The sequence below is a fragment of the Haliotis asinina genome, chromosome 8 (genome assembly GCF_037392515.1).
Source record: "Haliotis asinina isolate JCU_RB_2024 chromosome 8, JCU_Hal_asi_v2, whole genome shotgun sequence".
NCBI classification, from domain to species: Eukaryota; Metazoa; Mollusca; class Gastropoda; order Lepetellida; family Haliotidae; genus Haliotis; species Haliotis asinina.
The window spans coordinates 6,553,624-6,571,833 of record NC_090287.1 but is presented as its reverse complement, the minus strand read 5'-3'; the positions used below and the strand labels follow the sequence as shown (position 1 = coordinate 6,571,833).

Below are 18,210 nucleotides of genomic sequence, written 5' to 3'. Positions count from 1 at the left end.
GATTAAAGATGCATGTTATGTTTTCACATGAAAACCTCCTCACAAGATGAGAGGGGTCACCTGTTGTATCAGACTTACAGATCAGTGCCGTGCTTGACGTGCCAAGGATCCGTATACATAATTTGTGGTCATGGTAATGTCCATTAAGGTATTACATATTGTGTTCTTGCTATATGTCCATGTCCAGAATCATATATTATATTTTAGGGACATTTTGTGAAAATGCTTAATATGCCAAGAGTGGACATGATCAACATAGTACCATGTTTATTATTTACTATTCATTTTTAATCCCTGTTGAATTTGCAACAAATATGCTAAATGAACATAATGTCTTACCTAAATTATTCTACTGGACTGGTCCATTATAAGAAACAGGTATCAGCTTGATGATTAGTTGTGCACTGAACCAGTTGATGTTTTGAGCTGTCTAAGATATGTCTGTCTGTATTTGTAGAGGTCAGCATTGAGAATTTGAGACTGTCCTGATTCTTTCATATTGCTATAGTTAATCTGTTATATCACTGGATGCAAGAGAAAGTGGTGAACATTACCAGACTATTGAGAACATACATAAGAAAACAATGTACACAGTTCTCAGATGGTAGCCCACACTAGCAGGACAAATTTTCTTTTCTTTCCTTTTGAATATTCTCATACCTGTTTACTAAAGGGACATCAGGTGGAAAAAATATGGAAATATTGTTTACCCATCTCCTTGGCAACCTTGAAAAGTTGTTTGCAATCAGCTTCCACAGGTGTTATGTCAGTCTGAAACAATGCCATAGGTCAGGGTTATCTATCTTTCATCCGTAGGATAAATAACAATGAACTCATGAAATGTTAAAACAAATTGGTATGTATCTATCTGTAATGTGCGGTTCTGCACTTTACTACTTCCTTCAACCACAATCATAGAAGGGCTCCATTGAACACAATGCCATCTACCAGCTGCCAGCCTCTAGGAATACTAAATATGTATCATGCAGAAAAATTATAATGACAAATATTCTATCAAAAATAGAACTGTCAACACACGATGCACAGGGTATCAATATGCATCTGCCAAAAATATAATAAATTTGAAAAAGAACAAAATTTTTATTGAAGAGCAGTCTATTATTATTGTACTGTTCAAAGTTTACTATGGCAACAATTTTTTTGTATATCTGATACATGAAGGGAAATTTCCCTTGTCAGCTGTGTAGTTCTTTTCTGTAATTCTAAAGATCACACCTTCAGAGACCAAGCAATACAGTACAGTATTGTACAATTTGAGTATTTCTAACTGGGCTTTTGTGTTGAATCTGTATACTAACAACTAAATAGAGAAGGCAAAGCTTAAATGTTTTGAGGACAGATGTAAAATGACCAAAGTAGGTAAGGGACCATTCATAAGTTATGGCCAGTGGGGGTGATGATGATTTTAATAGGGGTCACCCATTTTGTTCTGGAGATGTAGAGGGTCAACAATTTTGTATACAACTGCACTATAGGGATCACCCATTTTGTTCTGGGGATGTAGACGGTCAACAATTTTGTATACAACTGCACTGTAGGGATCAGTCCCATTTTGTTCTGGGGATGTAGAGGGTCAACAATTTTGTATACAACTGCTCTGTAGGGGTCAGCAATTTTGATCTGGGGATATAGAGGGTCAACAATATTGTATACAACTGCACTATAGGGGTCAGCAATTTTGCACATAAATTGTATTTCTAAATTATGCTTAAAAATTATGAGAGGGGGGGGGGAGGTCATTGATTTTGTACATGACAGGCATCTTGTCACTTTACGCATGACTCTCAGCAGGGTCATTCACATTGTACATTTTCAACATCATACAATTAACAACATCATCACCCCATCAGCCATAAATCATGAACTGTCACTAAATATGGTGTTTTTAATCCATATATTGAGTTCCATCTACATGAGCAATGGACACCAATAGCTAAGCCTACGCTAAGATATGTCTGTTCAATGACTAATGGCTAAGAAAGATGGAGGCTGCTTACAAAGTCATTTTAGAATGGCTAGATAGTAAACACTACGTGGTCTAAGGGAGATAACTACTGTTACATTAGGGATTTGTTTTACAGCAATGTGAGCCTCTGTAATCTATTTTTTTTTAGTTCAAATCCTCAGATTTTTGCCAGTGCAAGAAGAAATGCATCATGACATTAATCTTGAAAAAAGGAGTGAAATATGATATTGTGATAGCAAATATCTGTGAAACATATCAGTATCTAATCCATTTGCTGAAAATGGTAGCAAATATTAAATCATAAGCGTACACTAAGCAATAGTTTCAGTTCCATAGTATATGGGAAGCAAATGGGAAAATAGGTATAGCTGTTAATAATGAATGTCTAATCACAAATATGAAAAGCTTTTTTTTTATATCACAATAAAGGAAGAATATATGCCACATACAACAAACAAAATATCATTCAAACAAAATTCTGTCACAAAAATTACTTACACTTAATAGAAGCACAACAGTTTGAATAAACAGGAGAAACACACCCCATATAACACATACAAAATTTAAGGATGTAAACAAAGACATACTTCACAGTAAACTCTGTTACATCAAAGCTTTGGATAACCAAGGTTGACATACAGTGAATCCTTAGGTCTCAAAGTGATGAAAGTGTCCAATATATTTGTTTGAAATAACTGACAATATTGAACAGAAAAGGTCATATTTACTGTTTGACATATGAGACTGTATGCAGTGTTGATCAGACATCAGTTCCCAACTGTGTAGATCGATGTTCATGTTGTTCATCAATGGATTGTCTCATCCAGACTCGATTAATTAAAGACCGCTGCCATATAGCTGGAATATTGCTGAGTGCGGCGTAAACCTAAACTCACTCACTCAGTGTCAGGACCTTGTTGGTTGTAAGGTTCAGGACTCTCAGTCATGTGTTACAAGGACTCCACATGAACAAAAATGTCTGGAAACAGGGCTTAACAATAATGAAAACTATTTGCAAAACTTTTAAGGTAACAGAGGGTGGATACTTTTCTTGTTTCAAAGACATCATTTGACTGAGTGATTATTACATGTCAAAACCAGACAAGATAATCTTGAATTTCCAACATAAAATAATCTGTTGGCAATGGGAGACACTTGTTCATGTTCATGAAAAACGGTAAGAAAGTATGACTTCAATGGTAAAAACCAATACCTGGATAGTACATGTCATAATGTCATGTGAGTCCTACAGTCACTAAATCAGTATAATCAGTTTATTGATTCAAATCACATAAGTTATTGTGATTCAAAGGAAATTCTGATTTTGTACACACACACACACACTCACACACACACACACACTCACACACACAGACGCTCTCACACACACTCACACACACGCTGACACTCACACACACGCTCACACTCACACACACACTCACACCTCACACACACACACACTCTCACACACACACACACACTCACTCACACTCATACTCACACTCACACAGAGAAAGGACATAATTGTCTGAATCCTTTAGAACAGTGATTATGTAGACATAAAACAGGTTTGGGAATAAACAAGGTTTAACTGTAAGGAGAACAACTGTTACTGAATATGTTAAACACAAACACTTGATAAGTAGGTTGAAGAATGATCATGCCACACAATACAAATACAACATTATATCAACATGACTAGCAAATAAATATATGCAAAACGAAAGTCAAAATAAAGCTGGCTAGTACTACAAGCAAAGCTGAACTAAAACCATCCAAGGTGAATTAACAGCATCTCATTGCCTTGTTCTTGTTCTTGGATTGCTCTTCATCCTTGCTGCCTTTTTTGCCATCATTGTTCCCATTCTCATTCTTCTTGTCAGTGCCTTTTTTGTCTTCTTTTGTTCCATCCTTTTTCTTAGCATCACTTCTATCATCTTTTTTCCCATCCTTTTTTTCATTGTCATCTTTTTTCTCATCTTTGTTCTTATCATCTTCCCTGCCCTTTTTCCCTTTGGCATTGTCTTTATCTGTTTTACCCTTGGAATTCTGGGAGGTTCAAAGCATTATGGCATAATGTATTATTTTGTCATCATTCAACATGTTTTCTCATATAAAATGTAAAGTTTAATTAAAATCCCCAAAATGATAGCCTATGAAAGAAAGTATTTTAACAGGACATTAAAGATATATTTGTAAATTAGTGCTTACAACTGAAAAACTCAATTCGGTGTCAATCTAATCACCATTTAGGGTCAACTTTAGATTTGCTTGCATCACAGGTGGAGTCCAGAACCTGGAGTCCCAGAGCCTGGTGCCACTCAATACAACAAAACTGAGCATATCAGTCTCTTCGATTGATTCAACAGCACAATGACATCAGTGGGTGAGAACAGTGAAATGACAATATACCTGCTACCATAGTGTCACAGGTAAGTCAAGGGTTTCCACCATAAACATATTGATCACCCTGGATAAAGGTTGCCGATACTTCACCATATCAAACAAAACACACTATGGATGAAATCCAATTTCAATGTTAAATTATATGACACAGGTTAAGTCCACTTGTGGAAATGGACCGAGTATTTTATATAAACAAGGACAGGCCTCGGGTTTTGCTAGCAACAGAAAATACAACTTCTTTTTTCTAAACATTCTGGCAACAGCATCTTTTTAGATCTCAAGCCCCCACCAAGAAAATCAAATATGAAATTGTTAGCTGCCTTTACCTGGGAGAATATGGTAGCAGTGCTTTACAGTCAGAGACTCAGGTGTGCTCCTATCCTTCAAACAACTGGTGTCATACCAATACCAAAATGGTGTCATACCAATACCAAAAGCAGTGCGAAGCTTCACCAAACTACATGCTCCATGACATCTTCACAATATTATCTCCTAAATCTGATGAAGATGCCACATTCAGATTTCCATTGTGTGGTATATCATGTAACATTCCAGAAAAGGGAACCTCTACTGAAATAGGTCTAGTGAAAATCAGAATTCTAAATACTTATATTTGGGGAACTACCAAACAATACTCCAGCCTGGTATAACATATTGTCAGCACCTACCTGTGTCAATGTCAGTCCCATCTAGTTTAACATTAGTTAAAACTGGTTTATGTATAATGCTTCCTACAGAATATTCAATATGTTAAAACATAGTGACTGAGCATTAGGATAATCTTTTAGAAATTATCAGCAAATATCTTGAATTTATGCAGAGTGTTGTTTTATTTATGTACAGTGTTCACTTTGTACAGTGTTGATAATATATATTGTATCAAGCATAAAAAAATGAGACAAGTTTTGATTCCACGTCTTGATTTAATAATTGTCATAAATTTATGAAAATTGGTGCACATGTAGACAATGCATTGTTAGTTAAATCACTTCAAGTCAATAGTCAGTCAGTCCATCATTTAGCTGCAAACACTGTTCAATCTGCCAATGCATGAAATTTACAAGATTGTCTACGAGTTCCTGTGATAGCTCATACCATGTTTCATGAATCAGTTGTTTCCAATCTGCAATGTCTTTCGGCTTCAACTTTTCCACTTTGCCCCTGATAATTTGCCAGACACTTTCAATGGGATTCAGACCTGGTGAAGCGGACGGAAATTCCACTACCTGAATGCAATTCTGACAAAGGGAAGCTCTGGTGTGGGCGGACATGTGTTATTTTGTTGCGTTACATAGGGGATTCCACTCTGTCTGATATTTGAATCTAGCAGTCCCTCTTGTTCACAGTACTTCCTTGAATCAATGTGGCATGTCATTTCCAGAGACAGCATTAACCAAAATTTCCTGATCCCTCCCCACACCATCACAGAGGGCAAGAACTTTCAGCACATTTTTTCACATTTTTCATTTCAACACCACCTTTTCCTTGTAATGGGAAAAACTGGAACTTCAATTCATCTGTAAATATCCAGTTTGAAAACTCAGTGTTCCTATTTCACTCACACCACTCCTGTCTTTTCCGTTTTGTGCTCTTGCGTCATCAACAGAACCTTTGTCAGCACTTTCTTCACGAAAATGTGAAGATCCCTTTTAGACTCTGCCTTACAGTACATTCAGATACGTTGGTGGTCCATAAAGCAATGGCACGTTTACCAAGTTGTTTTGCCGACCAGTTTGGATACACTGCCACCAGTCGTCACCTGTCATTTCCACCAAGTTTATGAAGATGTCCTGATCCCAGCAGCTTGAAATCTGGCATCAGATTCATCGCGCAGCAACCAAAAACCGACTTTTTTTAAGTGTCTCATTTTTTGGGGCTCGAACCTATACATATATGATACTGACTGTATGTACTTGACTATACATACAGTGTTTACTTTGTACAGTGTTGACAGTATATATTGTTGACAACACCGGTTTATGTACGTGACCATATGTACAGTGTTTACTTTGTACTGTGTTGACAATATGCAATGCTAACAACCGTTATATGTACAAGATTATATATGTTGTGTTTACTTTGTACAGTGTTGACAATATGTTATGCTGACAACCAGTATATGTACATGACTATATGTACAGTGTTTACTTTGTACAGTGTGGACAATATGTAATGCTGACAACTGGTATATGTACAAGACTATATGTGCAGTGTTTACTTTGTACAGTGTTGACAATATGTTATGCTGACAACCAGTATATGTACATGACTATATGTACAGTGTTTACTTTGTACAGTGTGGACAATATGTAATGCTGACAACTGGTATATGTACAAGACTATATGTGCAGTGTTTACTTTGTACACTATGGACGATATGTAATGCTGACAACTGGTATATGTACATGACTATATGTGCAGTGTTTACTAGAGGATTTGTATTTGTAGTAACTAAGGAAATCAAAAGTACCCAGGAATGATCAAGTGATGACAAGAATTGTAAAGCAGTCTTACATTGTGATGATTACAATGGAGGCTTACTTGACTGGATATCACTTCATTGCCAGTATATTCATAAAAACATTTTTTCATCCATTTTCATTGATCTTTTCAATGCATGATAAAGGAGAAATGAATCAGATCTAATTCTAATGGTTTTTCAAACGATGGCCCTCAAAACATTTAACATCACACACTTGAAGTGTTAACATCGAATAGCCATCTTTCTCACAGAATTGTTGTGTTTACAAATGACATGCCCAAACTGAAATATTGATTCCAAAATGGATTCTCTGAAAGAAACTGTTGCAAGGGAATAATACGTTTCCTTTGACTGGACAATTGTTTTGTACAGTTCTGTATACGTTTGTGAAATTAATGATCAGTGGACCGGAAAACATGACATTCTGCTTGGAAATTTGTTATTTCCATAGCTAAAGAAAACTTTAGTCCAATTTTTAATCTGTTCTAAGACAATAAATTGCTGATTTGAATCTTTAAATCAAAGTTACAGTCAGATAACAAAAAACAACTTTTCCATAAACATTTGAATCCCATTCAAGGTATTGTGCATTGTGATTGATTAACATGATCATTCTCAAGGCAGAACATGCACACTATATTGAGTGCTGATTGGCTGAACATGCACAGAACACTAAGTGCTGATTGGCTGAACATCAGACTAAATGCTCATTGGTTACCTCTTTGTTACCATCAGGGTCATATCGATCACCCCAATACATCTCATATGTGTGTTCTATGCCTAAAGACTCCTGTCATGTGCAGGTTGAAAAAAATACAGAATGACAAAACAAATTATTAGCAATGGAAAATCAGCTGAAAGAAAATGAATCATGCTGACTTTAAAACCTTTTGGAAATAAACAAGTTATTATTAATAGAATGATGTATAAATAATAATGAATATGAATAATGTTACGGATGGAATATATGTTGAAATACATTCTCATTGAAGTTTAAGCCCCAAGAGGTGAACATTGAAATGTGTGATAAGGCTCCAAAATGTATGAGCAGGACAAGCTTTTTGAGCAGCAAATGTGAATTTCTGTGTCCACAAACAGGCATAACTGGATTCAAACCATGAACCATTGCAGCCATTGAGGTGAGAATGTAAAGATGTCATCTGCTATCCCTTCAACAGATGACACTGGCCCATGGATTGAAGCACAGAGACTTAGGAACCATTCATAATCTACGGTAAAGGAAAAGTCCTTTAAGGAAAATGAAAAACTACCACAACCACCACCTCACATGAACACCTTCCCCTCCACCACCTCCCCATCCTTACCGCTACACCTCCACGCACGCACGCACGCACGCACGCACGCACACACGCACGCACGCACGAACAAGTGCCTCCTTAACCAAATTATGAATGGCCCCCACATCCTAATCTGGGCGTTAACCTCATTACAGGCCATGTTGGGCTCAGAAACCACAGAGAGCTGGGATAACATTTTAATTCATGGTCAGATATTTTGTGAACTTGACCAAACAGGTTAATCACATAAGGATTTCATGTGTGGGATGATTGCATGTTCCCAGCATGCAACCATCGTATGGAAATTAAATGAAGACTTTCATGATTTTCACACCTCAGTAATGTCAAGACAATCTGCTCAATGATAGAGTGAAGCCTGAAGTGAAGAAGGTCCTTCACATGGTGCAGACAGGCAATTCCACACTTAAACCCATGACTAACATGCTATGGGACACGAGGATGATCTTATGGTCCTCCTTGACTCAACACTTGTAATTCAGGTAAGTTTGTTGGAAGGCAGACCATAATATACTTATCACACAGGTTGATCTAAGAATTGTTTAGAGGTGGATCTAGGAATTGTTTTCAGGTTTTTTTCATGTGCATATCAGGTGTGGACTGGGGGTTCATTGACATTTGAAAATATGACAAAAGTGTGAATGAGTACACATACCATTAATGAAATAGGGGATATTCCATTTTGTGAGCATACCACTAGCCAATGCCAATGCATATCAGAAAAGGTAATATACAGTCACATCCCAGTGTGTCAAATATTATACTTGACTTGAAGTACCTGTCTGTCCTGGCTATTCTTCTGCCATCACAGACATACCTTTGTCCCAAATACATCGATATGTTGGATATATTACTTGATTTCCAGTGATTTGACTCATCGAGATTTGACTGTATGTCCATACAGATGAAACATTTCCAAAGGAATGGAATAAATTGTTACATTTTCCCTTAATTTCTCTTCATGATCTGTCTCCTCCTTGACTTTATCATTTGCTTTTTATATTGTAAATCCAATATCCCCTACATTTATTTAATGGTACAGATACTAGTGACTTCAACTAAACTTAAAGGATATCATCACATTATATGTAAGTTCAGGGGCCATCTATGACTTTCGAAACATTTAGACTCCATAAACAACTCCTTGTGTCCACCTCTGAAACACTCAAGGATTATATTTCATGCATGTTTTTCTCCTGAAGAAAGACTAGTAGAACCATCTAGCTATTCTCCAAAAGTTCGTAGCCCTACAAATTTCTTTAACCCATTCTTAACACATTGGCAATGATCAAAGTTCAGAATTCTTGGGGGCATGAACATTTTGATGATAAGGTCTCGATTCTTTATTCAAAGATTAAATCAGTACATCATCTGACCAAGTCTAAAACAGGGACAGATGGTGTGAACACCAAACTGGGGTATTAATGCACACAGCATCAGCCAAGACATAACTGTGTTGGCAATACAATGTAGCCCATTCAGTCATCTATATTGCCACAAGATCTTCATTGTATATCAGAATACTTAAATAAGTATGGAATCCAGTCTGAATTAAATAATTCAAAACAATTTAAAGATAATTTACCTTTTTCTTCTCACTGATTTTAGGAAGTTTGGTATGGCTATCATCTTTGGATTTCCTCTGAGACTCTTTCTTGGTGTCACTCTTCTTGTCATTTTCATCCTTTATAGAAAATAGGAATTATGAAAGCAATAACTGATAACTCAAGTAAACAAAAGGAACAAAGCAAAATAAGTAACATTGTTTGTAAGCTCAAAAATAATAATACAACTATGAAATAATTTATGTAATTTTTTTTATAATTCTAATTTTGATTTTCCTAGTAATTTCTATTTGAGACATATCAAGGTTATAATTAATAACAGAACAGATAACAATTTACAATCAAATGAAAAATAAAATGACAGCTGATCAGTCTCGAAATCAAACACAAGCTGTCAAAATGCTCAACTCATCAGGGGAGACAACCCCTCTGAGCATTTCATACAACAAGCAGGACTTCACCTTTTAACATAACATCACTAATACTACATAGGTTTTCTACTATTTATAGGTTTATGAACTATGTTCTTGCATAAATAATTACATTTCCCCTTCACAATAACCCATGTATACACAGAACAATACCAAACCACTGAATAAATTGCGAAAGAATTAATGTACAATTCTACTCATTCTACTACAACACTTCAACCACACATCAGTATCTAAACCAGTATTTAGTTATACACATCAACTATATAATGACATCAAATAGAAGCATTAAGTTACGCAACTATCTTTACAATCATTAAGTTAATTACACACACTGCAACCACACCACACTATCTCTACCTACATCAGGTATCACATTGCCAGTAATGGTCTAACATGATTCAAATTGGATACAAGAAAATGATAGTGCATGAAGTCGAGATGAAAGATGTTTTTGTTGTAGCTGACATCGTATTCTGTTTTTCAACTTACAATGCTTGGCAGTTTGTTGCTCTTTGCATCATCATCTGACTCAAAATCGGAATCATACTTGCCATCTGAATCTTCCCCCTTCTGTGGACAGAATGAAACAGTGCTGCAGTGTAGGAATGCAGATTTGCCCTACATAAAGACTTGTGCAGATTATTCATGTCGAACATTAGGCTACAAGAATTCAATTGTTAAATGAATGTCCACATATTAATTTTAGAACATCAGAGACATGTTGAAACAAACTTATCATGACATCTGTGTATTTTAATTCAAAAGTATAAATTTACAATTTTCTGGTACAATATCAATTTAGCATAAGAGTTAATTTTACTGAACATTGCATTGACATTGTTTCCATAAAGATACATGTCTAATTATTTGGGTTCATCAAAATGAGCTACAAAGCAGAATGAATATAACCAAAATATGAAATCATGACTTTGTAACTTAAGACATCCCAAATCGGTCGCCCATGTTTCATGTTCTTTCTGACCAGTGAATCTGAAATTGTTTCCTTTCTTTGGGTTGCTTCACGTAATGGTAGTGTTGGAAATGTCATGCATCAGAGACTGTTCAATAAACAGTCCCTCACCTAACTTTCTTCACGCCTTTTGTGCAGATCTTTTTTTTTTGTCACCAGTTTAGTGTCACACCATACTAACACCCAAAATGGCATGATGTTCTAGAGTTCTACATGAACAAATATTGTCCTGAAAATTAAGCATGTAACATTAGGCATGTCAGTGTTGACTGGAGATTCCCTCAGAATCAGAGATCACAGTTAGGTATCATGTGGTCATCCCCAAACCAAGACGGGTTTCAACTAGTAAGGTTATCCCCACACAGACTTGAAACAATCGACCACCAATACAGAACGTTAACATCAACAATTGAACAGAGGACTGGCTCACCGATCTCTTATATTTGCCACGTGGTGTGTCGTCATAGTCTTTGGTGGAGTAGGCCCACAGATCCATGAGGTAGCGATGCTGCTGATAGTCCTCCTCCTACAACATCACAACATCATGAGTACGTCAGTCAACATCACAACATCATGGACAGGACAGTCAACATCACAACATCATGGACAGGACAGTCAACATCACAACATCATGAGTACGACAGTCAACATCACAACATCATGGACAGGACAGTCAACATCACAACATCATGGACAGGACAGTCAACATCACAACATCATGGACTGGACAGTCAACATCACAACATCATGAGTACGACAGTCAACATCACAACATCATGGACAGGACAGTCAACATCACAACATCATGGACAGGACAGTCAACATCACAACATCATGGACAGGACAGTCAACATCACAACATCATGAGTACAACAGTCAACATCACAACATCATGAACAGAACAGTCAACATCACAACATCATGGACACGACAGTCAACATCACAACATCATGAGTACGACAGTCAACATCACAACATCATGGACAGGACAGTCAACATCACAACATCATGGACTGGACAGTCAACATCACAACATCATGAGTACGACAGTCAACATCACAACATCATGAGTACAGCAGTCAACATCACAACATCATGAGTACAGCAGTCAACATCACAACATCATGGACAGGACAGTCAACATCACAACATCATGAGTACGACAGTCAACATCACAACATCATGGACAGGACAGTCAACATCACAACATCATGAGTACAGCAGTCAACATCACAACATCATGAGTACAGCAGTCAACATCACAACATCATGGACAGGACAGTCAACATCACAACATCATGGACATGACAGTCAACATCACAACATCATGAGTACAACAGTCAACATCACAACATCATGAGTATGACAGTCAACATCACAACATCATGAGTACGACAGTCAACATCACAACATCATGAGTACGACAGTCAACATCACAAGATCATGAGTACAGCAGTCAACATCACAGCATCATGGACACGACAGTCAACATCACAACATCATGAGTACAACAGTCAACATCACAACATCATGAGTACAGCAGTCAACATCACAACATCACGGACAGGACAGTCAACATCACAACATCATGAGTACAGCAGTCAACATCACAACATCATGAGTACAACAGTCAACATCACAACATCATGAGTATGACAGTCAACATCACAACATCATGAGTACGACAGTCAACATCACAACATCATGAGTACGACAGTCAACATCACAACATCATGAGTACAGCAGTCAACATCACAACATCATGGACAGGACAGTCAACATCACAACATGAGTACAGCAGTCAACATCACAGCATCATGGACTGGACAGTCAACATCACAACATCATGGACAGGACAGTCAACATCACAACATCATGAGTACAACAGTCAACATCACAACATCATGAGTACAGCAGTCAACATCACAACATCACGGACAGGACAGTCAACATCACAACATCATGAGCACAGCAGTCAACATCACAACATCATGTGTACGAAAGTCAACATCTCAACATCATGAGTACAGCAGTCAACATCACAACATCATGGACAGGACAATGAACTCATAGGGACTTAAACATGTCATTTCAGATTTACATAGGTTGTTGACTACTCTGCCCAAATATTTTGGAAAGGTTAATATTTCTATACGACAAATACTCATTAATATGCATGAATTTGAATACATGTGATGATATTTGCGAGAAATGCTTTCTAAAACATCTTTATATGAACTCTCATACTTGTTAAATTAATATGACAAGTGAATTCACCTCAGTGGGCAAGCAAACTGGAGGGAAATCAACACAGTAAACATTTTTCATATATTATTCAAATTAATCATATAAATGAATTCAGAATTCATTTTGTAATAGCCAAATGCCCGAGTTATTCCAAACATAGATTATGAAAATGTATTCAAGTTCAGAGAAAAGAAGACTTGAGAAGACTTCCAGCTTTCGACCCATATTTAAAATATTTTTGCAAAGCAGTTTGCAGTCAATCCATTATTTATTTTTTCATGTTGTTCTGTTTGAGGCTGCAATAAGCATCCACAATATATGATCTCCTACCCATTCTTCCTTGTTGTATATTGGCTGCACAGTTTCCAGCCGACGGGCAATGTTGATGTTCTCCTCTGCTATCTTCTCCAACTGCTTGTGTTTGTAGGGGTAGTTCAGGCTGAAATAGTAATATGGTGAAATATTTGCTTGTCACAAAAAGGGGTCTGGTGTTCTACATGGAAATAATCAAGGGAAATTTTAGCTACCACACATTATTGATTATGATACTACCTGAATATTCATCAGTGTAGTGTGTTATTTCAATGACTGATAAAACAAAATTTCTGCACTGAGTAAGTGAATGTTGTATGTGAGCCTCAAGTATTCCCTTGCCCTTTTTCACAATGTGCAAGGAATACTGGGGTTAGCCTGGGTCAGTATCCAAATATCCTCAGTACCCAACTACACATCTGAATCTCACACTCCTGCAGCCTCAATGAAACTGACCTGCGAGATTCATGCTCCAAGTTCCAGTTGTCGATGCGTCCATGTGTCCTCATGATCTGCGTCATTTTCTGCAGCAGCAGCTTGTTCTCATGGTCCACCTCGGCCATCTTCTCCTCCTCTTTCTGCAATAAATGTCAAAGTCATACATACATTTCATTGAAACATTCTCCTTTAAACTTTCTCCTTATTCTACTATTTTAGAAGAGGCAGTATTTTGACCAGTGGTTATTTGACCTACATTCCTCTACCTGTGAAAACATATGAAATTAGTTACAACCTCAACCACTAAAATACATGTACATCCTTAAGTGAGCATTTAGTTTAATGCCACTTTTGGCAATATTCAAGTAATATCATGCAGGGAACACACATATAGCACCCATGTGGGAAATCAACATGACGAGTGAACGCAAAAACTAGGCTATCCCATTTACTTAACAAAGTTCTTTTCTGTCTAACCTTCCTTCCACCCTGGCTGAATGACTGTGTGAGTTAGATCACTGACTTTCTATAATGAATCTTACACAGCATATGTTACATTTGATCACTTTCTACATGTTATTGTGTGATTTGGTGATTTCTCTGAGCGTATAGGTTCAAATCCTATACTGGACAAACTAAAAAAGTATACAATTCGTTTTATCAAGAACGTGTTTAAATCCCCAGCATGCATGTTACAAAGCACACAAAGCATATCAGTTCATTCTCACTCATTCGTCTCACTGTCTGGTCGATGCATGGAGGGAAGGGCATGTCAGGACATTTGAGACACACAGAGACTCTACTGTGCAAGTCTAATTAAGAATGTGCATTATTTAGATCATTTTCAGAGTTTTACTATGATTACACGATGCCATTTAGAAAGTGGTCAAATGCAACATATGTCATATTTGGGATTTCACTTTCTTAGTAGTCGCGGTGGCTGAGCGGGCTAGGCGGCTGACTTTGTGTGCTGGCGATTAGGTGCCTGACTCTGAGGGTGCGGGTTCGAATCCCGGATGGGACTCAACCGAAAAAAGTACTAGAATTTGTACTTTACTAAGAAAGTGAAATCCCAAATATGACATATGTTAGAGTTTTACTAATGTCCTTACATGCTGTGAGATAAATTAAACATTGATCAAAACAAATCACTCAAGGGATAGTCAGTAAACTATAAAATTCATGGAAGCAAATGCACATGTGTTAGATTGTTATTGATCCTGTTCCAATTCTCTTTTCACGATTCTAACACATACTATTGACTGTGCATATATTCAAAAACATCTCATAAAAATATGAAGAAACAAAGAGCTTAACTTATATAGCCAGTAGCTTGGTGCACATAAACCGTTTTTCATGTTTATTGAGATACTGAAAATGATGATTTCTTCTTTGCCAATAACAGATCACAGCCATTTTACACTGGATATGTTCAAAGCATGACCAAAAGGATTAGCAATGGGTGATTTAAAAATTTATTTAAGGAATCTATTTAAGGAATTTCAAAATGATTAAGGTAGTTGATTGACTTTGATAATTGATAGTTGTATTACTGTATGTAAATAATAATTCTGTCAAATTCTTCTCCCTTTTCACAAGAAGCACATCTAATAAAAGTGAAAAAGTCTCAGTGTTTTTCGTTAAGGCATGCATATTTCAGGAGATAAACAGGGACTAATATTTTTCTTTGGTTGACATGTTGCTATCAATTGTAATAGTGTTCACAACAGCATTGACCCAAATGATTTATTCACAATACACAGCATACTTGAGAATACAGACCAACACACAGTAAATATTGATCATTTCTACTTTCCAATATTGCTCAAACAGAAACACAAACCATTGATTTATTATTCCCCGAGTCCATACTAGCAAATATCTTCCAGCCTGAGATAGACAATCGCCATTCCACATGGCCAGTGATGACAGACACAATGAAATCATCTACAATTATACATCTGAATGTGTCTTTATACATTCTCTTGCACTGTTTGACATCAGACAACAGGGAAATGGATTCTGAAGAACAAAGCTGATTGTTCATGCAGACAGGTAAGTACACACCTGGGCCAGGTAGATTTCAGGTAGGAGTCTGCTTTGAAGGAAAAACATCAATGAAGATGGTCAATATCTCAATAGTGTTTACCGAACGTGATAAACAAACTATTGATTGACATTAAATAAACTGTCTCTGCTTATATGTCATGGCTGTAATAAAAGGAATATTTTTTATAAGAAGGGAAGTATTGAATTGTGCTCTTGAGAGCAGAAGTTTTACATGAGACTTTTATATGAGACAGTGTGTGGGTGAGCGAGATCAGTGTATGCCAATGAATAAATTGCAAGCGATTTCACAGCTTCAACCGGTTCACCAAACAAAAGTCTGTTACCAGAAAAGCATGTGTGTAAGTCACAATAATGTTCTGAAACCTTGGTTTTGTATCATTGTGTCTAGTTTTTGTGTGTTGCTCATTAAATCTGCTAAAAAGCCCTTGAAGATTTTGTTGTCGACTTACCATTTTAATAGAACCTCAACATACATACTGGTGTTGCATACATATTTACAGTATTGCAGAATGGTTTGAATGTATACACACCTCTATCAAACTTGTGCAACTTTACACAAATTGCACATATTAATATTCACATTAATTTCTCACAATAAATGCTTAAAATGTCCAAAAATACAGACATCTATTATTGCAAGTTGTATACCCGAGAAAAGCTAAACAAACCAATAAGGGAATTTATTTATCAGACAAAAAAGAAAAATGTCAAGAGTTGTAGATGTTTGAACTCTATGAGTATGACAAGGAGGGACGACAATAAAGGGTAGTGAATAGTTCTTGTGTCAAGGAATATATGATACAAGTGTGTAAGTGTGCTTGTAGACTTCATCTCAAGTGCTTCCTAACTTACAGTAATCTGCTTACAATAAAGTGAAGAGTAAACAGTGCAGGTCAGGTGGTCTACAACAGATTCTACGTCCAGCCAGTGAGAAGCAGCAGAATGTACAATGGAAGGAATAAGCTAATTAAAAGGAACCTGATACAGGATGGGCATTAATCATTTTACAAAAAATTCCATTTATTTATTTGTCATTTACAAAACCCAGTCAACAAGATCCAAGAGAGTAAATGATTATTACATACTCAAGATTTTCAGTATCTACTACAAGTAAGGTTCAATGGCTAACACATAATTCAGGAGGTTTCCTGTTCAATCTAACATACCACACAATACCCTCGGGACAGTAACTCTGTGGTTCCCAAGTAGATACAAACAGACAGTTTCCAAGTAGATACAAACAGACAGTTTCCAAGTAGATACAAACAGACAGTTTCCAAGTAGATACAAACAGACAGTTTCCAAGTAGATACAAACAGACAGTTTCCAAGCCAAGGTGAATGACAAGAAGCCTCCAGAATTATGTGTGAGCCATTGAATCTTAGGGAAGACATGCCTAGATTCTCCTGCAAATCTGACACATTTATGAAGGTTTATACCAGAAGATGTGTCAGGAGAAAAAAGAAAATCACTTAATAACTCATACAGTGTGTATTCCTAGACAATGTTTTTATTCTTACCTGTATTTGTTTAAGGCGGAGTATGAGGTGAGGATATCGTTTCGGAGGACTGTTGTCAATCCCATGCCTGACATTTGACACCTGGAATGAAATAAATCACGTAAAAAATCTGTGGTGCGTTGATAAACTTGAGACACAATCAGATCAAATGTGTGATTCAAACTCAGAACTGTAAGTTTAGCCACGGCCTTGGGTTACTAAGTAACTCTGTACTGGGAATGGCAGCAACTTGGCCATCCTTGCTCCAATCACAATCCATTTATCACACATTATATTGCAGTTTCATGATAATAGACTACTATGTTCAACTTTATTCAAATATACTGAAAGGCCACAGGCCTATAGTACAAGCAATCAACTTCAAAACTTTAGATAAAAATTATTGTAAGTACAGCATACAAATACAACATGCCATAGCATATCTTATTCAGCGCATCACATGTTATGTAATTAGTTATGACAA

General features: G+C 36.7%; 2 protein-coding genes across 2 annotated transcripts in view; one reads left to right on the top strand and one right to left on the bottom strand.

The window, feature by feature from the left end:
- LOC137293901 (probable tubulin polyglutamylase ttll-15) overlaps positions 1-18,210 on the top strand; it is a 98,427-nt gene that overhangs the window by 11,903 nt on the left and 68,314 nt on the right. The window lies entirely within an intron of this gene.
- The window catches only part of LOC137293900 (uncharacterized), a 111,070-nt gene that overhangs the window by 67,102 nt on the left and 25,758 nt on the right, over positions 1-18,210 (bottom strand). The window contains exons 2-10 of the mRNA XM_067824703.1: positions 17,748-17,828; positions 14,176-14,297; positions 13,738-13,846; positions 11,591-11,686; positions 10,680-10,760; positions 9,777-9,875; positions 7,594-7,665; positions 3,791-4,036; positions 711-771 (exon numbers count right to left, since the gene is read on the bottom strand). Coding sequence (XP_067680804.1) covers positions 711-771; positions 3,791-4,036; positions 7,594-7,665; positions 9,777-9,875; positions 10,680-10,760; positions 11,591-11,686; positions 13,738-13,846; positions 14,176-14,297; positions 17,748-17,828 — 967 coding nt within the window. The remainder of the gene's footprint in view (positions 1-710; positions 772-3,790; positions 4,037-7,593; positions 7,666-9,776; positions 9,876-10,679; positions 10,761-11,590; positions 11,687-13,737; positions 13,847-14,175; positions 14,298-17,747; positions 17,829-18,210) is intronic.